The sequence below is a fragment of the Zootermopsis nevadensis genome, unplaced genomic scaffold (genome assembly GCF_977971745.1).
Source record: "Zootermopsis nevadensis isolate Lab colony 2312 unplaced genomic scaffold, Znev_1.0 Znev_ptg000061l, whole genome shotgun sequence".
In the NCBI taxonomy this organism is placed as follows: domain Eukaryota; kingdom Metazoa; phylum Arthropoda; class Insecta; order Blattodea; family Termopsidae; genus Zootermopsis; species Zootermopsis nevadensis.
Window position 1 is genome coordinate 15619282 of NW_028259192.1, and position 24732 is coordinate 15644013.

A 24732-nucleotide genomic window follows, 5' to 3' on the forward strand; every position below is an offset into this window, starting at 1 on the left:
ATATCACTTGGGAGACGTGGGAGTAGATGGAAAGATAACATTAATATACATCTCAAGGAATAGGGCTGGAGAGGTTCTGCAGTGTTATATACCAGTAGAGAATAGCACAAAATTTGGAAACTAGATTTGCAGTGTAAGAAACAGTCTATAGGGATCGTGCTTTTTCTTGGAGCTAATGTCCTTAGATTTCTTGCCTTAAATATTCAGTCGGTAATAGATAGGCCGAGAGAAGCTTTCACGATGGTTCTTATTCGTTGCAGTTTTCTGATTGTAGCATCTTGCCGAAATGGCAAAAAAATAACCGAAATTCCGGAGGGACTTGCTGTATCTATCGTCAGAGTCAACGATTCTCAGAAACGTCTGTAATTTATATAAATCGAACATCTGCTATATCCAGGAGGCTGTACACTAACTAGTAAAGTTTAGTTCCTGTTCATTTTGAAACAAATTTCGAAGAGCCACATTTTGGTATTAGATTTGTAGACGTAATTGAAATCTCACGACTTAATTAATTCCAAGTTCGGTTCATCAATTACTGTTATATCGACAATATTTTCAAATTTGCCATGCTAATTTTCATTTTAAGTATAATTGGCTTTAAAGTGTTACATATTTTAAGAGATGTATATTCATTAAAATTTTCAGGCTTATAAGTTCGCAAATCACCATATTAAATCGTTGAAAGTACAAATTAAACAAAATTAAACCATTGAAAGTCATCCAAGGGGCTGACATTACTGCAGTTTATTTAGTGTTTCTGTAAAGGGGCGCACACTACACACACACACACACACACACAGTGTGTTTCGGAAACTAACTTAAAAGACTTGTAAAAATAGTGCGAGAGCATTGCGAACTGTGTGTTTAGAAACACTTCACGGCAAACATTAAATTTTAAGTATTTGCCATTTAGTTTTTGTGCCGGTAAATCACACTTTCATACACAAGCGCCTTTGAAGTGTGATTAGACTACGTGCATCGCAGTAGTGTCGGAGAAGTTGCCGCATTAACCTGGCGCTTGCAGAATTAGAACGAATCAGTCTGACCGTCTATATGTGAAAACTGTTAGAGTGATCTTAAAGTGGTTAAGCAGAATCATAGATATTAAACATTTACAAATTATGCATAAAGAGTTATGGAACAGGTTTTTAGAGAAATTTATCTGCCAAGGATTTTCCTACTCATTTCAAATCCTTGCAGTTACAGACCACAAATTACGCATCCTCGTCTTTGCCAGTCTGTTATAAAAAACCTGCTGCAAACTGGAGAGAGGAATAAGTAATAGTATAGAGTGCACCCTTTAAAATGACACCTCATCTACTACACACGTATATCTTCATGCAAAAAACCACGAAATCAATTACTATTGAATTCTTGCAGCTGCATCTCATTGTTGCAGTCGATGCACTGCTTAAAATCGGCAGGCCGTAATTTAAGCTGTTTTGTCGTGTTATTAACACCTGATAAAGGCAAGCAGGCAGACATACAGAGAAACAGACAGATAATTACTGTATCCCGAAAGTCTGTTGCCTGTCGCTATAGTGTTGTCTTAATCGGCACGTCCTTGTTAGGATTGCATTGTTAAATGGTTCACGAACAAACATGCAAAATCCATAAATAATAGTGATGCAGAATGAATTAATGTTTTCGTTTTATTATTATCTACATAAAATTCGGTCTCTCTTTTAAACACAGAATTAAATTTGAGAAGATCAGCTAAGTTGACATCGTATCACAGTTGGGTATAGGCACATTTGTGAGGTTAACTTCAGCATGTGATGAGGTTCATCTCTGTAACATCACGTTATGTGAGGAAAGATGTACATGCATAGGTCTACGTATAATACATTATACTCATTAATATCTGCAATGTTTGTTCAAACAAAATGCATTTGCCTATTCGATGCTTGGTAAGAAGTAACAAAGTAAATATAAATTACGTTTGACTTAAACTGTTCTTACCTAGCATAAAGTAGTGGTCCTTATTGTCTAATTTGACCAGAAAGCAACTTATTTGATTCAGTCTAAAGGCGATTTATGTACTGCAGGATTCCATCTGGAACGAATTCTGCATTGTCGATGCAATGATGTGCAGGAACTGAACCCAGGCTAGCTACATGTAGATAATCCGTGCTAACTACTAGTTTCTCGACTTGCAGTGCATAGTTCCCAACATAAAATATACAAAACAATGCTTTTCCAGTCTCCAAAAGAAACACTTGTGTGTATACTATGTGGTGACATCTGTAGAAGACACCACATTAGTAACTGTGAAATTAGAAATCTGTTCTTGACTGCACACATCAAAGAACTCTGAACATACACAGCAATTCGAAAGTCGTTTTTTGTGATTTGTTCCGTACATTGAATGTTTGAAGTTTGACAACGTTTCGGCAAACATTGGTGTTGCCATAATCAGGGTGATTATATTGCCGGGTTGGGGGGAGATGAAGATTTGGTTCTGCCATCTGTGTTACATAACAGAAACATGGAGTCTCAGAATATTGGCAAGTGATCCAATATAACAGTTGTAGTTCCTTTTTTCAGTGCTTCACAGATTGCTACTACATGACAAAGAAATATATTGGCGATACTGTTGTAAAAAATTATATTGTGTCACGTAATTAAAGGAACATAGATAAATGTAGGGAAGCTATATTTAATTAAATTCTTCAGTTTTATCTGTTCATAGTTCATTGTAAGTTGGCACATATTGATCCACTACGTGAATTACAAAGTTGTTTATGAAAGTATTTGCTTATGTATATCGGAATTGTGACTTTACACACTGATTTAATTAATGCATTTCTACATTTATAATGTACGAAATGTTTGAAGAATATCCCATGAAGTGTGTGTAGTTTATTTATTTTCTTGGTAGTGTATGTCCTTAACCAACTAATGTTTTTTGTATCTATTACAGAGTTTAAAGCTGTGACGAGATAATGATGCGTGGGTGGTCGATTTTGAACTTTAAATTAAAATTACTGGATCATTTTAACAGTGTTTGGGCAGGAGAAAATTGTGATAACATTGCCACAAGAGATGGGGTTACAGTACTGTATGACCATTTGATAGCAAACAAGGAGGTTATGTTTGTACCAACTTCCAGTTCTCCATTGAATCAAGGTGCTGCCCTGCCAGATTTTGAGTGTGATTCTCTGTCAGCTACTGAACTTGATCATCACATCGCTGCGCTTCTGTTAGCACAATTGGAGTTGGCACGTGTCTTTTATGCTGTATCACCATTTTCAACTGTACTTCATCAAAGGTTATGGGTGTTGCAACGAATATTTTATGCGGTATCATGTAAATACCATGATAAGGAAAAGGTAATCAGTCATTATTTTCTAATATACAATGTTATGTTGTAGAGAGATTGTTCAGGTTATGGTACATACACACCAGAAAACTGTTTGCAAATAGACTGTGGCAGAGCTTACTCATTGTTTATTCACACTGTGTACATGAAGTTTGCCATCAACTCAGAAAGCCTGAATGACAAGACCATTTGGGAATCCTAGGCAGAGATGGGAGAGTATGACAATATGGATTGATTTCATCAAGCTCAGTATATTGTCCAGTTGTAGTCTATTGAAAACACAGTAATGAATGTTCATGTTACATAAGAGACATAGAATTTCTTGACTAGTGAATGGCTTTCATCTTCTCAGAAACAAGTCCTCTTTCAGTAGAATTTGGTATTTGTTTTAAATGTTGTTACTACAACTACATAAATTTATTGTTAAACAGCATAAGTAAGTAAAAAAAAGTAATTTTTAGTGTTTCTGACCTCTTTTGCAACTGCATCACTTATTTGTTCACTTAGTTCTGTAACAATGGGATTATATTCAAAGAGAGGACTATGCAATTTTAGTTGCTTTGTGTGGTAGTAAACTGCAAATAAGTTTTAAGATTGAAATAGTATTGGCCAATTTTAACCAAAGTGGTACTATATATGTAAGCTCTGTGAAGGGAATTAGATTGCCACAAATTTATTCAAATATTCAGCTTAAAATGCAAGGATCAAAACAAACTAATTCAGTTCTTTCAATCATTTGTATTGTTATTATTCTGCTTTTGCAGGCAAGATTGCAGTCTAGTGCTTATGCCACTGAGAGTAGGCAGGAGATCTCTGAGAGTGGTCCAGAGAAAGCATGTTCAGCATCACAAGCTCTTATAGAGATGGCAGTAAAAACAGGACTCACACTTTTGTTTGCATTGCTGCGTCAAAGTTGGCAACACAGCACTATACCAGGTACAGTAACTTCTGCTATAACATATTTTGGCGATGAGTTCCCCTGATGATAGAGGCAGTAAGTACCTCTGAAATATCAGTTAATTACATGGCATAACATTCCAGAAGACTGTCATCTTCATAATTGCTGCCATGAGAACCTGAAACCATCATCATCTACTACAGGGATTGGGCCTATTGGTCCGTTTCGGGACAGTTGCTCAAGGCAGCTTGTCCTTATTAGTCCTGTAAGGTGCATTCGAGTAGTGAGTGACAAGCCCACTGCCTCTGCACAATTTCTACTCAATCCTGATTTTGACTGCCAGAGCCATCTAGCAGTAAATCAGGAGAGACTTGGGTGAGAAATGGCAGCTGAATTTTGCTTATGAAACTTCTTGTATCATGATCTCAAGGTTCTTTTACATGCCGTAAATCTATGACATGGAACCGCTGGCTTTACTGCCCCTGCGAAGGAAGTTGTGCTACGGATTTTTATCACCCTTAAAAATCCATCAACCTCGGCCGGGATCAAACCCGTGAACCTTGGGTCCAGTGGCGAGCACGCTAACCAGTAGTCCACTGAGGGTGAACCTGAAATCTTACAAGATAATTTTAGTTCCTGCGTATTAGCTATGACAAGTAATGGGAGAATGCTTTTCATTTAAACCTTCAAACATTTTGTTGCAGCTGAGGTTTTGAGATATGTTGCAACAGTATGAGCATTTCATCTGTGCATTTGAAACAAAAGATGCAAAAATATATACAACATTTATTAAACATTTGTTTTTCATTATTTATTTTTTAACTATATTCTAACAATTTTGTTATAAAGCAAACTGGCTTGACATTTTCTGCTCTGGTTCACATTTGGTCAGTAATACTTAGAATAAAGAAGATAGTAGACTTAGGGTCTTAAAATATCAGCCAGTGGTATTACCTCATAAACACATCATCACATGAGTTAGTGAGTCAACAATTATAGGAATTTGTATCACTTATATTTTTATTGTATTTTATACAGGTAGTCCGGTTCTATGCAATGAAGTACTGTGCACAGCGTCAGAGGTGGTCCGGAATCTTCCACCTTTGTCCTTGTCTAATGATTGCCAAATTACAGCACTGGGAGCTCAAAGCCTGCAGGAGGTCACTCAGTTTTTGAGGCATGCGGCACTGCCTACTTCTGGTGCTGATCCTGCAGGTATGTCAAGTGCTTAAAAAGACTGGAAAGGCATTCTCTTTGAAGTATGCTGACTTTCCACTCCACATCATGTGAACAGTTGTTACACAACTGTCATTTGAGGTCATTGTTGTGTCTTTGGTCATTCTTGCTTGAATATGGTCATAGGTTTGTGTTGTTGCACAATAGTGCCATTCTTGCATGCATATGACCCGATTTTCCATTCCTGTGCAACAATGGAACATTAATTCTCTTTGTAGTGAAAGATGTGATGCAGAGATGGACATGGAGGGGTCCTTAAAGTCTGTAATGTACCTGAGCAGTCTGCATTATCCTAGTATGCACTGTAACAGTGTTGCCATAGGAGCATTAATAATATTAATTTTAGACTCGCCATAACAGAATTATTACGTTGCCTTGTCCAGTGAGACAGGTTGGAATTCCTTCTTCTGCCACAGTTCCTTATTTAAAGTGGGAAGTTGACCACTTACATCCTCATAATGCCAAGATCTGAGAATGAGAGACCTGGCTTCCATGTCACTATTACCAACATTTCCCTGAGGTAAGAATGGAAAATTATTGTTACTGATTAAAATATATCTAGCACTGGACTTTTGGATTTTTTGTCCATGTTAACAAATGGATCCACTTGATAATTTAGTAATTTACTAAGCAGTAATATTTTGTGCTATTGTCTGCTATTTTTACCCCGAATACTGAAAAGTGTGGTCATCTAGAGAAAGATGGCTGCAAGAAAACATTTTTTTTCCAATACTGTCACGACTTTTTACTGGCAACAAACTTTTGTTGGAAATGTTGGCACCAGGTAGCAAAAGAATTTTCCATTCCTGCTTTGTGACAAAGTGTTTGATAAAGATGTTTTCTAATGAGTTTTAAACAATTTCAGTTCAGTTACTTGCTGCAGAACTACTACTGGAACTTGCACTACAGCGAGGATCACTCATCTATTTATTGGAGTGGATTGACATGGCTCTGTGTGCGTCATGTGGGAAACAAGATGACAAGAACACAACAAGTGCCAAAATAACAACTTCTGTTTTTCTGAAGGCTATGTCAAAAATGAGATCAGCTGCTGGAGAAGATGGACTGGAAGGGAAGCCATGGTACAACCTGATGTCTGATGAACATGGGAAAGTCTTATTGTATCAAGCTGCTATGTGCCTGATGGAAGAGGTATTTATTTGTTGGCAGTAATTCAAGGCATGTAAAAGGAATCAGTGGAGAAATTATAATTTGTAGTTGCTCTAGAATGTTATGTTGGTAGTTCAAATTAATGTGGTGATCCTCAGAACGTCTGGAAAGTTGTCATATTACTCACACCAATGAATAATGTCCTTCTACTTGTCAAACTTTGAGTCAGCCACATTTTCTCTGCAGTATTCCTTCTCACTTCAGTCCTGCTGAAACTGCTCAGCAGAACTGATCTGAACAAGTTGTTTGTTATATATGTCCACAGTTTGATGCATGTTTCACTTTATTTTTGGGCTGGAACTGCCTGTGAAGTGTTTTCTGTGACCCCTGTAATTTCTATGTCTTTGCAAAAAAATTCTGGAAAATTATTCATAACAGCATTATGAAGAGCACAGTATCTGACTTATGGGTCACTTACTGTCTGAGTCTGAAGCTATAAAATTTTCCATATAATGGTTGATCACTTCCTCCTTGCTTATGATACAGTATTGACTTCATAACTGCATGTAATTTTAGAGTTGGTGCATTACATTTGCAAAGGTAGAGGCATTCAGCACAGAAATTACAGAATTGAGAAGGATTATGGTTGTAAAGTAACTCTGTGTGTACGTGCACATGCATGCACTCATGCATGTTTGTGTGTATGTATGATTTACAATTGACTTACAGTTTCCTCTGAATTTTGTGTGTTTGTGTGTGTGTTTAACTTGAATTCAAAACTTATAATTTCCTCTTTGAATTGATATCAAAATAATTAACATTCTCTACATTAGAGAAGATTTAATATTTAACTTACAGTTGGTGAACCTGGCCTGCGATTACACAAGATCATGTCTGGGACCTGAGCGACCTGAACCCCAGGGCACATCAATGTGCAACAGTACTGTAGCAGATAAATGTGAAGTCTATGTATGTGGCAGCAATTCCTCACATCAGGTAAATTCTGGGTCACATATGTAACTGGAAATTTCTTGCAGGCAACTAAACTCAAGCTCTTGTAGCAGTAACACATTTATGTGTGTAAGACTGTTTTCAGTCAGTAGCCTATAAATTGTACTATAGAATATTACACAATGTGCTCTGTATACCTGTTAATCTTGTTAATTTAATTTCCATGTATAGAAACAAACAACATTTAATTATATCTGGATTGTTGGGTTCATGGGCTCTGTTCTTCATCTGATGTAAAAAATTACAAAATGATTTTGAGGACTGGATCCATCGCCATCTTCAGGTATGGTGAAGGGGAAGGGCGCCTACTCTGTGAGGCCCATTAGATTGAGCTAATATCAATCACTGATTGAGAACGATCCCAACAATCCAGATTGTATTGCACCATTGTCAGAACCCTTCAGAATAGATTAAATTGTATGGTCAAGGTTTTGTTTTATAAGATGTTTTGCTTAATCTAAAGTTTTTAATCTAGTATTGTATCGGTGTTTTCAGTGAAGTTTTTGGATTGAATCTTTCACTTGGCAATTCTCATTAAAATAGAGAAATAATTAATAAATTTGGACTACATTAGACAGTCAGGGATTGTATTTTATTTTGAGATATGTAACATTTTATAAGGTATTTTATGATTTTGTACACATAAAGAATACCCAGTCATTTATTGTTGTTTAATCTCCTAATACTGTATATAGTGTAAATAGAAGAAAGGAGAGAACTAATGTGATTAGTTGTAATGGTGGTATCATGGAAACCTGGCTGAGAACTACTGTTACTGAGAAGTATATTGTGTCTGTATATGACGGAAGAACTGTTCCTCAGGTTGCAGAGGAGAGTCAGGAGAAAATCCTGGTGCCCCGTCTTTCAAGGGCATTTACTCAGGTACAGCAAGTAGAAGCTGGCCAATACTGTTCCTTCATTATCCACACAAATGGAACTCTTAGTGGATGTGGTAAGGGAAGCTATGGTCGTCTTGGCCTGGGAGACTCCAACAACCAATCACAGCCCAAGCTAGTGATACTTGATGGCACTGTTAAGAAGGTGTGTTCATCAAAAGGCAGTGATGGCCATACACTGGCACTTACAGATGATGGCAAGGTCTTCAGCTGGGGTGATGGTAAATATTCTACATTTATGAATTTTACATGATTTGCTGAATGACTTTTCTCAGTGTTTGTTCTTTGATTTGGATGTACCTGCTAGCTAAATTTAGTCTTGATCTGAAATATCAGATTTTTAAAAAAATGTTATGAAGTGAACATTGTGTAGAAATTAATCATGTTCGTGACAACACACCATTGTTAAAACCATTCAGATTAACCAACATTTTTGTTTTGAATTAAAATACATTTCATTATTTGTTGTTGTAGAGAGTTGTTAAAAACATATCAACATTTTTGACTATCAGAAATTACAGAATGTCATACACATCAGGGATACAGACATAGAGATAGATTTCTTTATACAGCCAACTCTTTTTCTTCTTCTTCTATGGCTCTCCGGTCCGTATTCGGTCAATGACCTCCTCAATTCTCCTCTTCCATTCGGTCCTTCTGTTAGGTCCGTCTGTCCGAGGTTGTGGTTTCGAAACATCTTCTTTTTTATGGTGCAAGGTTGTTAGCCTTGCGACCAACCCCCAACCTGGAGGACCAGGGTACCTGTCTTAGTCTAACCTCTCCCCCTCGACCAATCTGGCTAGGGAGGCTCTACCAGTAGCTATGCTACCGCCACTGAGGTACTCATGCCCTACCACCAGGACAAGGTGCAGGTACCATTAAATGGGGATACAGCTAACTCTACTTCAGTGTTTTGTGTCTATATTTTTCAGATTATAAACTTTCCCAGAATATTTATCAGCACAGGAGACTTTTTTGGTTCTCCTGTTGGAAGAAGATTCTAGCTAGCTTTCATGTTTGTGATTTCAATCCCTTTGATATTCTCGTATTGTTTATTTATTTTTGGGACAACTTTTACATGACTGACTTTACCAAGATTTTCCTTTTAAAGAAAAAGTGTTGTTGTGCTCAGACATGTTTATGTTTGTGGTCTTGACATATTTAATGTAAACATATGGATAAATTTCTACATTGTAGGGGATTATGGTAAATTGGGCCATGGAAATTGCACCACTCAGAAACAACCACGACTAGTGGGAGGAGCATTATCTGGAAGGGTGGTGAAGTTTATTCATGCTGGCTACAGACACAGTGCTGCAGTAACTGAAGAGGGTGAACTGTACACATGGGGCGAGGGGGACCATGGACGATTAGGTATTATAATATAATGTAGTGTAGTACTTCGATAATAAATACAATGTATTGTTAAGCTTCTGACTCTGATATCAACTCAGCAAGCTTCAGATTGTTTGAAAGGCTTTCTAATTGTCATATTTGATAGCACCACTCAGATTCCTTAGCTTTGGGACTCTGAGACATGCTTGAGGTGTTGTAGTTTGTCGCTTAAAAGTGACGGCACAAGTTTCTGAACTTTGTGTATACAAGAATGCTTCTCTCTACTTTTGTTTAAGTCTTGCAGTAAATTGTTTAAATTAACTGTTCAAACTCTAAGATACATTTAAAATGTAGTTTTTAATGTGGTTGCCAGGTATAAAATAATTATTAATTTGTGAGCACAGTATATTTGCCAGGTAAGTAATCTTTAAATTAACTGGTTCAGAACATACAAGTACATTACTTTCATTGGATTTTAGTTCCTTAAATTGTGTTCATTGGTTCATGTTATATAAGGGCTTCTTTTCACAGGTAGGATTTGAGGTTTTCATCATGTGAATATAGGTGCAGTCTTTGGGTGGTTGTGCTGTGTAGTATTTTGGTTATATGCAATGTTTTGCAGGAGCATATTCTTCTGTCTTCAGTCCTCAGAATCAGTGGCATACAGCCAGAATATTACAACTGATGATGAAAACGTAATTTTAATTACTTAGGAAATTGTTATTTTGCACTAGTTTTGCTTTATATCATATAATAAATGCATTTTGAAATTTATTTTTGGCTGGAAATGTTGCAGACTAGTAAGTATAAAATCTTCAATATTGGGAATTGTAATTACATCACCCTTTCTATTGAGGATGCAAAATAAATTTATTTCTGTTACTTTAATTTTATTTTGAGCAGTAGATTACACATTTAAAAAAATCTTACTTCTTTTTAAGGCCATGGCGACTATAATGGACGTAACATGCCTACATTGGTTCGAGATCTGAATGGTGTTGGGTCAGTATCATGTGGAAGTTCTCATACAATAGCTCTGTCTGCGGATGGGAAGACTGTGTGGTCATTTGGTTCTGCAGACAATGGCAAACTTGGCCATGGGGACACACAAAAGACTCCACACCCAAAAGTAATAGAAGCTTTGCAGGGGCTTTATATAAGAAAAGTGGCAGCAGGCAGCCAGTTTTCCCTAGCTCTTACAAGCAATGGGCAGGTAAGACTTATTTTTAGCTGATAGTTTCCATATAACTTGGTTCTTTTTACAGTAAGCATTTGTTTGTGTAAATAATTAAAAATGGAATAATTTTTCAGCATAATGTAAATGCAGATGGCTGTTTTCTGGGTCGTTGCGCCATGTATTCTGGTAGAAGTTTACAACCCAACAACCCAGAAAATGGCCATCCTCAGACTTATTGCCATGAAAACCTCAGATCCTACTCATGTAAATGCAGTTGGATTGTGTTGTTTGTAATGACTTGCACAGAACTTCCAAAAATACTTATTTACCATGTAATAACCATGTACATTCCCTTCAAGAGTGAGATGTAAAAGTTCAAAGAACACAGAAACTCTGTGCTGCAAACTGATGTATGTACTCATATTTAATTCTTGACATATATCTTCATTGGTTTACAGTAGAGTTTCTGTGTTCTTTATGGCATTGATGTTTTTATCACATCAAAGATAATGAATGAAAGAGTGATTTGTTCCATTCACTTCCATTCTGTACTCATGATAATCATGATTATGATGAGATACAATATAAAATTAGTTTTCTTATCATCTTATATACTTCAAATTGAAGTACAGCGCTGAAGATACACTTGTGACACAGTAATTAAATTGAGGTCCCAATTGTGTTATCTCTGTTTTGGAAAAGAGAGGAGGTTCAGAATTGAGTCTGCATATTCAAAGGATAAACTTCGTGAAATTAAGTGTACATGTATTGTATGAATGAGTGAAGCACGGTTGTTGTGTTATGGACTTTTATATGTGAAACTTAATATTCCCTACAACACTCTATGTTGTTTTAATTGCAGTTGTATTCATGGGGTTATGGAGCGTGCTTGGGCATTGCTGCAAGTGAGATGACGTCTCTGTTACCGCAATTAGTAGAAGACTTGTCAGCAGTAAGGATTGTTGATGTAGCAGTAGGAGATTCCCATATTTTAGCATTGACAAATGACAGTGAAGTATTTTCTTGGGGAAATAATTCCATGGGACAGTGTGGTCAAGGTCATTCAAGCAGCCCGATAACTCGACCACGAAGAGTGCTAGGACTGGAGGGAGTTCCTGTGAATCAAATGTCAGCTGGTACATCACATAGTATCTTTTGGACTGCTTCACCTTCTGACAGGTTTGTTATTGCACCAAGTTTCTCAGTTACATGTGAAGCATGGTTAAATGTAGATTTTGGGAAGTGCAACTGCGTTATGAGATTTAATCACTGATTGTAGCTGTTTTCTGTTTTCAGACAAGTTGTAACCTGGCATCGACCTTTCTGTGTGGACCTCCAGGAAGGCACATTCTCTTTACTACATTCCTTTCTTGAAAAATATTGCAGTGGTTTTAATCAGGAATCTTGTTTGCCACCTTTTCCAACATTTGGGTAATTATAAGTTTTTATTTATTGCCAGTTACTACTTAGCATAATGGGAAAGATTTTCCTGTGCATAATTCCTTAATTTATGAAATTATTTTGTTTATATCTTTACTTTGAAAAATAATCAGGTAATTCAGGATAAGGTTACTACAAGTCATAGCTGTTCTCTGTGATGAAATTCAGACAGAGTAAATATGTTTTGTTTTTCTTTGAAGATCTTGTGGTTTGAATGAGAAATTATGCTTTACAAACAGTTCAAAATTGACATTTTGTGTTTTCTTATACTTGGTCCAACAGATTAGGAAGGATTTTTGCCATTTTCTTTATTTCGTGGTTAATTGTATAATGAGTATTACTTCTACATTTTTAATTTGACTTGACTTTTTTATTGCAAGACATTCTGTTTTGAAAGCTCTGCTAAAATATTGTTATGTAGTATAAGTATACTGGTTATGATTTTAGGGAGCATCACCAATTTGTTCTCCTGTGCCTGAAATTATTATGTACACATTTGTCACTGGCACTAACTGGAGGCCTTGCTACATCTGTTCTGGGTAAACAGGCCAGACCACTTCGTCATTTACTCTTCAGGTCAGTAAGCTATTACTCTTACAAATTATTCGAAGTATGATAATTGATAAAAGTTCTGCATTGATAGCTTCACGTTAGTAATTCATGGAAGCAGTATGATTTGCAAATTTAAGAAAAATATAATTTTCTGTAAACATTATTTTGAAATGCTATGTTAGGTATTAAAGTAAACACAGTGACACAAACATTACACTCATCATTATTTGAAACTACAGTTGTTTCACTGTGAACATATTTTAATTTTGCATATGCAGACATAGTTGTGACAAGCCTTAATTTTTACTAAACCTTGGAAAGTATGTACATATATTCCTAACATTGCATTTGTTTTTAGCTGTTTTTAAACATTTCCCTTTAGGCTGGTGGATATTTCAACACCAACTAGTGTGAAAACTGTTGTAAGTGAAACACTTGCTATTGGTGCCCCGTTGTTGCTCCCTCCACTGAGGGAGCGGATGGAATTGCTGCATTCACTACTTCCACAAGGACCTGACCTCTCCAATGGCCAGGTGATAAATGATTTTGTAGTATATCAGAGCATTAAAGTGTAGCAATTAGACCACACACACTTGTACAAACATCTTCCAAATAGATTTCTGTCTTCTGGATTGTTGCACAGTGTAGTCTGGTCTATGTTAACCAACGTTTCAGAGGTCATACTGCCTCCGTCATCGCCCTGATGACGGAGGCAGTATGACCTCTGAAACATTGGTTAACATCGACCAGACTACACAGCGCAACAACCCAGGAGACAGAAATCTTCATACTCATCGCTGTGAAAACCTCAAATCTTACATCTTCCAAATAGCTACCAATGAAACAGTCTGTGGCTTGACTGCTATAGATGATTTTTTTCTCCCCCATTTACATAGTCATGTCTTCAGATAAGAAAAAGGGATGTTTCTGCTTTCAGTTTAGAGTTTGTTGTGTCCTTTCTAAATAGTTTGCTGTGGCTTTGTCAGATGTAAGATCTTTCAAAAAAACAGTAAAATGTTTTTATTTTCATGTGAAAAATGATACACACACTTTGCTGGAGGGCCAGATTTACAGTGACAGATCTTTGTGTTACCCAAAAGAGGTTGTTTTTTTTTAAGTTTAGGCCTGCTGTGTTCAGACAAATAAGCACATAAAAATTATTCAAATATTTTAATGTCTGCTGTGAATATTGTGCCTTCTATTGCAGAAAATGTTGCTTGGTATTATCTTAACAAGCCTTGAGGATCACAGTCATGTATCATCATTGCTTGGCTATAGTTTCTCTTCAGAGTCAATGGGTCGGCTAGGAAGTCAAGACCTACATCTGGCTGAAGTTCTTATGAAGACACTACTACAGAATCTCAGCTTCAACACGGTATGCACCTGCACCCGTCCAGAATGCTATTGCAGTATATGTGTTATTACTGACATAATATTGGTCCTTATATATATTAGCTGTTTGATGAATATTGTTTTAAGACAAACTGCTGTACAGTGATGGCTGAACAATGCCCATTTTATAAATGGAAAGCTACCAGATATCTCTCTTCATAAGAAATAAATCAGCAAAGTCATTTTAACATTTTCAGTTTAGATCTCATTTTGAGTAGATGCATGACCAAACACATATTTTACTATTGTGTCTTTAAAAATAAATTGAATAGTACATACAATGCAAATTGAATAATTTTAAATTTTATGAGGTATTGCTCATTCCCCATCCAGTTCAGAGACTGAATAATCAGCTACCCATCCAGGTCCTTACTTGAAGTTAGGGTGGATCATTTAGTTTTCCCTTAATTGTTGAATATCTCAAAATAATAGAGGGAAACTGCTTCAGTGGCATAACAGACAATATTTTGAACATCTTGGAACAGTATTAAATTTGTCAGATCAAACTCTCAGGAACAATGGACTGGTTTTAGAGAGTGTGGAGCAGGTTCTTTATTAAAATTTCCCAGTATGTTTGGTCTGGATAGCTTTTGAAGATATAATTACAGAGGATGTGAGGAAAGTGCTTAAAATAAGAAATACTCACCAGGTAATTATTCCTGGAGGTCTCACTTCAATTTTGCAGCCTCTGGATGTGTGCATCAATAGACCTATTAAGGCCCACATAAAAGTTCTATACATCAATTGGATGGCAGGTGGTGGGGATGAGATGACACCTTCTGCGAGAATTAAGCGACCTGAACTCGGCCAACTTTGCAATTGAATAAAAATTTGCTTGGTCCCGTATTTCACCATGGTCAATTGAAAAAAGCTTTAAGAAATGCGGGATTTCAAATAAATTGGATGGGACTGAAGATGACTCAATTGTGGGACATGGAAAAAGATTCTGAGGGCTCCAACAATGATCTGTTCAGTGATGAAGAAAGCAGTTCAGAAAAATTATAGTTCTCATGAGTAATACATTTATTTACTAAACCTCTGTATTGTACAAGAAACTGAAAATAATAGAATTGACCTGGCCTTGCAGGGTCCAGTACTGCTGTTTTCAAGCTTTCCATTACCTGGAAGGAACAGCCTCTTACATCCTTTCACCATTGCCTTTATGTTCAAATATGTTGAATTTTCAATAAAAATGTGTGTGTATATATATATATATATATATTACTTCCTCGAAAAATGGGTGTGTTGCTTACACGAGTGCTTGGGGTACTTGAGTAAATATGGTAATTTATTTGCAGTTTTATTGTTATTAAAGTCTTGAAAATTCTATATTTGATTCCAACTCCACATTGGGTGAACTGCTGCCAAATTCATGTCTTAAATTTTAGAAGATGGAGACACACATTGGGCAGATTAGGTGGTTGCATTATGTGTGTCATAGCATATTACTTCTGACTTCTGTTGTGCTATTGTTCATGCTGTAGGAGGAGTGTCTGAATGAACTTGAGAAGAATCTTGATAAAGGACAGGCTGAACTGGCTGCTGATTCATCCAGTCAAGTGACTCACTTACATGACTTGTTGTCATCATTGCAGACACATATACTGGCATACTGCAGTGTCAACAAACATGACTCGCCTTTAGTGAGTATATCTGCCTTCTCCTTTTTTATTTGTTTATTTATGTACCTAAGGATTACATACAGGAACCTTTTATTATACTTCTACATGTTCCTGTATTCTAGGAATTTGCACTACAGTACAAAATCCTTTCATAATGATCATTGGGTTTTGTAAGACACGACTGTAAAAGCTGCCTATTTGATATGCATAGAAGTGTAAAATTTAAGTGTTTCTTTGGGGCATTATACGATGGATTGGATCAGAATGGTACATTAATAATGGCCCTGACTTTCTTACATAATCCTGTCATTTACCCATTTTACTGGCAGTAATACTCTGATTACTCTTGTAGTTAGTTGTCCTTTCTAGCAACTGTAAACCTGATATTTGTAATATGATGTCTAATGCTGCAAATGCTGGACTCGCATAGAAGAAGGAAGTAAGAAGCAGCAAAAGTATAAAGATACATGTTTTTGTTAACATTTTTGAACAATAAAGAGAAAAACAAATACATTTATTGCTAATGACCATAGGAATGTAACTGTTGTTTAGTGCTAAATTTTGAAACACTTATTTACAAACATTAATGAAATTCAATCCAGAGCTTGGAACTACTTCTAAATTTTTGGTAATATTAATGTTTAAATAAATTTTGCACACAGTAGTATGAAGAAATAAGAATTATACCTCAGTTTTGATGTTCATGTAGATAGAATCTGAAAAGAGCATCAATTGTGAGAGATATAAAAGTGCAAATTGTGGATTTGGAGTGAAACAGTGACATCTGTCCTCATACACATAGCTCATTGAATGTTGCTGGTATGGTAACTTCAGTATATAATTATTTTGATTTATAATATAGATTAATTATGTAACATGTAATTTAATAATTATTGTACCTGTCTTGCAGCTAGTATCGAGCATTACATTACTGCAGAACCACCTTAGCATTTTGTTACCTCTAGCTTGTGGTATACTTAGGAAGGCAGCTCATATTGTTCAGAACTTCCCAAACTGCCTCAATCAGCTTTATGGTGAGTTTCCGTAACATACACTGTGCAGAATATTGGTCACATCAGATGGTAGCATTAAAATTGTTAAAAGGTGAATGTCCCAGTTATTGACAGTTGATCTCACTTAATGTCATTAAGCAGAGTTGATGTTCAAACTAACTTCAAAGGAATAATTCTAACCTTGAATGTTTCAAATACTGAAGTATGCTAAAAATTATTGCAAAAATCTTCAGATTTGATTCATAATTAAAAAATAGTTGGATTTCTTAGCTTACGGTGTTGATAACTGAGACATTTACCTTAGTTACCACTCCCAGTTCATATGCAGGCGGCCTAGGATTTAATTCTCAGTGTTTTTAGATACCTACATCAGTGACTTCTTTACTGTCCTTTTTTCATCTTGTATAATTAAAAATACATGAGAATGGTCTTTAAAGTTATGTTTCATAATTATGCAGTAAATGATAACATGGTAACATCATCACTTAAAGAGAAAAGCCCTGGTGATGGTGAAATACACTGAACTACACAGGAGCTGAAGGTTCTAAATTAAAGGAATTTGTCTTGAAACACAAGACTGTGTCCTTACATGAACAAGAATATAGCGTTCATAATTGAAAGACTGGAATTGATTGTTGACTTATTGCTGCTCTGTAGGTATCATACTTCAGTCTTTAGCAGGGGCAATGCTATCTAAGATACTGCACTCACTGCTGCTTCTGCCTGTTGCTTGTGTGCAGTCACTTTTATTTCATTTGTTGGGAATCCTGATGCCTCTAGACTGCCTTAACAGGCTTGTGCCAGAAGAAATGCAACGTGAAGAGGAGAGCAACTCATCCTCAGGTAAGTGTTCATTGTATTGTGCATGTGACTGTTTTAGGCACGTTTGCAACCCTGCAGAGTTCCTATTTAAAGAGCTCTGTCTGTATGCATGCATGTAATAACTCAAGAATAACTGAGAATGGCTGTACAGATTTCCATGGAATTTTATATTGGGGAGTTTTATTGAAATTTTTCATCACATTTTAATTTTGGTTGGAATTTGACAGTAGTCAGTTTGTATGAACACTTATGTGTGTTTCTATGAGCAGAATCACTGGGTGAGGAATCCCAAACCTGGGAATTTTCTGGCCATTCACAGATGTAAAATTTTGGGGAATATGCCAGAATCATGACACCATGCATGCACTCCTGAGTTTGTTGTGTTATTGGTCTGCTAGATGTGTTATGTGTATTTGTTAAATTTATGTATTTATTTAATTGTGAGTTTATTTATAGAGAGATGGACATGCATCTGGCTACATATAAAGTATTTCAGGGAATTTGTAAGCTTAGAGTTTTAATAGAAGACTTTCCTTTTATTGTTTAACAAAGAAAGTTTGGTGTATTGTGAAAGTTTTGCATTCTGATATCAGAACTTATTTGTTGTTTTATACTGTACTGGCACTTACCTTACTGGTTGGTTTTATGTATATTTATGATTCTTTATATTTGATGTACTTTATTTTGAGTTATACAGTGATAGCAGGGAATTAGCTATAGTGCTGCCATTGTTTAACTATGTAAAGGGAACAAAAATATACCACTAATGAAATATTTATATTGTATTGCATGTCTAAATTGGACAACTATGCACTGAATGAAGTATCCGGATACCCTGTCAAGTTTATTTAAAAATGTGTTTATTTAATTTTTCAGACATTCTTTATGATCTAGCATGAGTGAAGAAAACCTTATGGGTCCATTCATATCTGTCTCTTGCATTTTCCTTACACCTTTTCGGTCTTATAACCTTGTTGCTGAATTACTTTCTGTGCTCTTTTTAGAAGCAAATACACCAACACCTAATGATATGGCAGAACATTCTTGGGTGTGGCTAGTGGATTTAGAGAGAACTTGCAGTTTGCTGGTAGGAAAATGCCTCGGGGGCATGCTGATTGGCTCCCCATTGTCAGAAGAAGAAAGAGAAACCAGACATTGGTTGAGCAGTACTTTGTTGTCACATGGTCTGGAGAAACATTCCAGTGACCTAGGTAACCTAACTGCTAAAGATCTACTTATGTTAGGATTGTTTGGATGTGTGTGCAATTTGAATTTGAAACTATTTTCAGTTTCCATTGTAGTTTAATTTGATACAGTGAAACATTAAAAAAGATCAGTGTATGTTCCATTTGAAACACAGTTATATCTGTGTTGCTTTTAAAAGTGAAAAATCCGTAATGCAATCAAGAGTAAGCACTCATTAGTTACATCAATACTATGTCTTTTTTATGTTGTGTAGTAACTTACTTTTTTCTTTTAATGCAGTAATGCTGCTTAGAGAATTGACACATGGAGTAAAAGCCTGTAATGACGACAGTTACCGACACCTGGAAAGCATAATTAAAAAAATTGAAGTACCTGATGTAAGATTTTACCTTAGGATGGCTCTATTACCTACTCAATTCTGGGAAGTCCCCAAACACGTAGGAAATGAAAGAAGACAGATTTTACATCAGGAACAAACACTGACCCATGAATCCTTTGATGCTGCTCAAAGTTTTGAGTGCAGAGAAGATGCTGGTCTTCGGGAGGCTGTAGAGAATGTGAAAGGAGAATGTTTATATAACAGTAGTCAGGATTCCAATTACCAGCAACAGTCACCAGTATGTATAGCTGACTGCTGTACAGAGATAGATGAGGCACACCAATATTTCTGTTACTACAAAGATATGATGGAATACGCCCAATCACAGGATTGGGACACCTGTGAGGTGGAGGATGGACTGCTGTTGGAATGTGTGACAAGAGTTGTCTTAGCTGCATTACTTAAACACACTGGACTTCTTTCAGGACATGACACTAAGTATGTATTTGTACTGCATTTTTAACGTATCTTGGAAAATTTGTGCCTTTGTATAATCCATGTTAAATTTTTTGGTTACTACTGGGAATTGGATTCCAGACTATCACTTAATTTAAATGCAAGCTGAAAAAGTTAAATAATAGCTCTTATAATCACACAAACAAACATATAATTGAAGTTTTAACATAGACCCTATTGCATTCTATACCCTTCTTTCATTTTTGAAGTTAGTGAAAGATTCTTTAGGCTGGTCTCAGAGCCATTTATACAACACTGTTCTGGTGACTCCTTTACCTGGTGGAAATGAAGTTTTTGTATTGCCCCTTTTAATGGCTGGAAAAAGTGAGATTTACTTGGTGTTAAGTCCTGTGAGTCAAGGAGTGTGAATTAACACTTGACACCTAATTTCTTGTATTATCTCCAGCATAGCATGAGTGGTATGAGGGCAGGCAGTCATGTTTCAGGCACATGTCTGGGGTTTGCAAACCTGTGAATTTCTAGCTGTAGATAATTTTAAAGCACTTTCTTGTCTTTCTTGTTTTCTGTCTTGTCTTGATATACTTTGAGAGTAAAAGAAATTTTCAGCATGTAATATTTTAGTCATATTTTATTAATTCTTCAGGAATGATGTTCATCCAGCTGTTATGGAAATATATTTAATGGTATTTCAACTTCGCCGCAAAATCCTCTCTAGTAGAAATCGTCAAGAGACATCTCCTGATGAGGAAATAATTGATTCCGTCCTCTCACATAGCCGAAGTCATAGCCGGGAGAGGGATGAAGAGAGCAGCAGATGTGTACAAGTGGAAGATGCAGGTATTCACAACAATTTTCATTTACAAATCTTTGGAAATTCCTGGTATGTGGTCCCACTATAAATACCTTTTGTTGTAGTATGTTAATATTAATCAGATTCCTTTTGAACCCCAAAACTTGATCATCTCACAGCATTAAAATAAATTTGTTGTGTTGTGGTCTCACGATGTTGATTTAATGGGTTATGCTATAGTGGAACCGTATGTCTTAGGTTACATGTGTACTGAGGTCAGAAGGGAAGTATTAAGGGATTTTCGAACAGATGTGTTTGATTGGTAGTGTTCATAGTGTTGCTTGGCATATGTAGGGGTAGATGCTGGTATGTGAGGTCTGTGGCTGAAAGTCTAGCCACTTCGTCCTCTACAAATATGCACTGATCTTCATATGGTGAGGCACAAGTAAAAGACAAAATGAACCATTTGTGAAGGTTAATTTTCTGTTATGGAAAGCATAGAAAAGGAACAATTACAACAGGATTGTGTTGTATCAGTTATGGAATGGAGGAATCTGCTATCAGTATTATCCATTTTATACACACATACATGCACACAGTCACTTAATAACAAGGAGTTCTAAATGCATCTCTTAAAATGTACTTTCATATTGCACAGATTTCTAGTCATACAGATATTGTGTTGTTAATGTTATATTTAGGTAAGGCAAGAACATTATGTAACTGAAAAAGAATGTCACATGAGTTAGCATTTTCAGTATGTACACAGTTGGTCATACAGTTAAATCATGCTCTAGGTATTATTATTTGCAATTATACATATGCATTAGGATGATAACAGTTCTGCATGGTGTGTTTGTTTCCCCATTCATACCCGTTATGTCCGCCTTGATTATATTACCTCAACAGTACTGGAAGAAACTAATATGATAAGTCATGAATTTCATGGTAGATGCTGAAACCAGGTAACTTATTCACATATTTTATTCACTCAGGAGATGGTATAACACACTCAATGTACTAACTACTTTTAATTTCTTTATTGGGAGACAGTATTGTAAATGAATTAAAGATATGGTCTTATTCTTCTGGCATTGCTGTGTGTTGCTCCTGTAAGTGCATTGTCTCTCCCATCTAATTTACATATCTTTGCCTTACCAAATTTATCCTTCAAAGAACATTTTTCTTTTATTACAGATGAAATTCAGAGTGAAGGTGGTGGTGGTATACCTCTTGGAGTAGGGATAAATAATTATGATGAACTGTGTCATATTGTATTGCACCGCTGCATTTTCCTCCTGGCAGCTGTAAACGGACCAGACAAACCATGGTGTGAAGATGATCAAGGGCCAGATGATGAAATAGATAAGATACCAGTCAAGACTGAAGACTGCTACAGGTAAATTTAATCCAATTTAACATACTTATAATTGGTATAATGGAAATTATGCACATTAATTTATCACCAAGTCGAAAGAAGATGTCTGTCTTCTGGGTTGTTGCGCCATGTAGTCTCACCACCTTGAAAACCTCAAAATCCTACTTGATCACCAAGTTGTTTAATTATTACTATATACTTTTTGCTGGCCTCAGTATATTGATTGAACCATTTATCCTAAAGAAAGTAAGCATTTTATGTTATTCCCAGAACTTTGTTATTTTGTTTGTGTTTGTGTGTGTTTGTTTGTAACTTATCTCTACTTTATGTGAACCCTTTGTTTGTATTTTGTGACATTTATATAATAGTATGACTTGTATTTGTATAACATGTATTGTATTATTATGACTTATTCTACATCCTATTGTCATCTGACTAACTTATGGATCCATGGAATGTAATAAAGATGTATGTATGTATATTTAAGGTGTGAAGACAATGGCTTTGATTCTTTGCGCCGCCTGTGCAGATCAATTCTGCTGTTTGTATGTGCTGAACCAGGGGAGAGACAAGTTCTGCTGTGTGGTGCAGAATCAGAAAATGGCTGGAACAGTGACCCTAATAAACTTTGTACAGCCATGACTCACCAACAGATTCGAGCTGAGGTATGCATCATCCACATTTTAATGACAGTCTCAGAATGGTGTCACTCCTCTTAAGCGCAGGGCACATCCAGAATGCAAAACTTGTATAATTTCAAATTTCCTGAATGTAATTTAGGTACTTAATACTAATTATATAGAAGCTTATGAACACAGGTACTGAAATGGAGATAAATATATAAGTTCTCTGCATCAGTTAAATATTATATCTACTAATTTGTAAAAGATGTTACATTTGTAATGGAAAATCACCATGCGTTATCCTGCTTCCAAACTTTAAATGTGTCATAGCTGAATGTGACCTCTCTCTCTCAAATTTTCATAATATAAAATATGTTTCATTGGTGTAAGAGTATTAACAAGGTTCTCTTTGCACTAAGTGTTTTGGTTCATTATACTGAAATTTAATATACAGTACAGTGTTCAAACTGTGTGTACTAGTGTTAACCTTTATCATATGGCAGTAATAGTGATTTAAACCCCTGTACTACTGGGGTGCTGGCTGGATTTCAACTTTGAGGTTAACAGCAGTGGTAGGCTACTGTAATACATGGCCAACTGAATAACATGTAAGCCATGATGAACAGTCTGTAAAGATTAAAGTGCAAATAATCTGCATGCATATGTGACATTTCAGATCACGAACTACCTGCTTAAAATGTTCTTTTCATACGGATTATTTGTTGTATACTTCATTTAATTACTGGATCATAAACATAATGTGTGCCAACCTTCTTCATTACATAAAGCCCATATTTACATTTTGAGTCATAAAATGCCTTGTGTGTGACTTGGGAACATTATTTTTATTTATTGGTTTTTAAATTTATGTGTGGGTGAGTTTGAATTTAATGCTATTTTAAATAGGCTATTTTGGTAGATATTGGAATTTTTCATCCCATCTCCTTCCTGGGCTCTGTAGGTATGTTCAAGAGCTTGGTCTCGAGATACCTTTCACTAACCATAATTCCAAATAGCAGAAATACTTGTCTTATCCTCGGATGCTTTCAATAGGGTGTGGTAGGTATCATATGATTATGTAATGTTCTTCAGACAGTTATAATTTGTATATACATTTGTAATAGAGTCACAGCAGGATACAATGAATAAACAATCATAATTTGTTTAATGTTCTGAAGGATTTTTTTGATTTGGCCTTATGTTTCTTGATTTCCTTTACAGCATAGGTTGTCTGCACTCAATCAGATTTTAGAATTACTGACAAGTTCTCAGAAAGGTTCTAAGGATGGGGCAGAAAAGGAGTCAGCAGAGAAGGTGATGTCCAACACAATGTTGCTGAGTTCTGTAAGTATATTATTTTTGTTTGCATTTTTTTCACTAGATAATTATTGGTCAGAATGATAAATATTTAGTTTTTCATATAAAGCTGATTGTGATACATACATATGCAGCAACTTGTGCTCTTCTTTCCATAAAACAGAAAAGTGGATGGTAACTATGTTCTGTTATTTAGTAAAATATATTCATAATCAGACATAAACAAGTTCATGGTAAAACACCTTCCTTGTCCAAAGACAAGCCAAATGTGTTTCAGTTGGAGTACATAATTTATTATTGTTACATATTTTATATTCAAATAATTACAACTATTTTAGTAGCTCAACAGTATGTAAATTATATAATTGTAACTTGTACATGCTAAGATATTACTTGGCACAAATTAAATGGATTTAGTAAGAAGTAAACTGTTGCCCTTATGTTTAGCATTCTGTCAATAAGATGTGTAAGGGGCATGGAGGTAAATCTCCAACCATTGAAAGGCTTTGGGGCTTATGGAAGTGTTGTTCACACTCCAACTGCTTTATTCCCAGAAAAGGGCCACAATGTTTATTGGGCTGGGTTAATGGCAGGTTTTTCTGTACATGGTTGCGTAGAGAAACATTTCAGTACATCTGTTGGGATTTAATTCCCAGCCATTCAGAGTATAAACTAGTCATTTTACTGGCTGAGCTTTCACATCCATCACAATTTTGTGTATTTGAGGGTCTGACTCTTAAAATGGGGGAGATTTATATTGAGATTTTCTAACATAGATATTTCTGAAGGTCATGTA

The 24732-nt window shown here is 35.9% G+C and overlaps 1 protein-coding gene across 4 annotated transcripts in view; it reads left to right on the plus strand.

Annotated features, from left to right (window-relative positions):
* LOC110836561 (putative E3 ubiquitin-protein ligase HERC1) overlaps positions 1-24732 on the plus strand; it is an 87871-nt gene that overhangs the window by 18332 nt on the left and 44807 nt on the right. For 2 of the 4 annotated variants that reach the window (XM_022077904.2, XM_087340922.1), the window contains exons 1-23: positions 2480-2698; positions 2924-3332; positions 4087-4258; positions 5259-5435; positions 6322-6608; positions 7425-7562; positions 8400-8694; positions 9671-9847; positions 10750-11021; positions 11848-12164; positions 12282-12416; positions 12873-13001; positions 13360-13510; positions 14185-14352; positions 15854-16012; positions 16902-17025; positions 17662-17847; positions 18831-19037; positions 19312-19849; positions 20472-20665; positions 21816-22017; positions 22484-22661; positions 23841-23963. In XM_022077904.2, the coding sequence (XP_021933596.2) occupies positions 2946-3332; positions 4087-4258; positions 5259-5435; positions 6322-6608; positions 7425-7562; positions 8400-8694; positions 9671-9847; positions 10750-11021; positions 11848-12164; positions 12282-12416; positions 12873-13001; positions 13360-13510; positions 14185-14352; positions 15854-16012; positions 16902-17025; positions 17662-17847; positions 18831-19037; positions 19312-19849; positions 20472-20665; positions 21816-22017; positions 22484-22661; positions 23841-23963 (4716 nt within the window). In that variant the 5' untranslated portion in view covers positions 2480-2698; positions 2924-2945. The other 2 variants (XM_087340920.1, XM_087340921.1) reach the window with 2 other exon arrangements.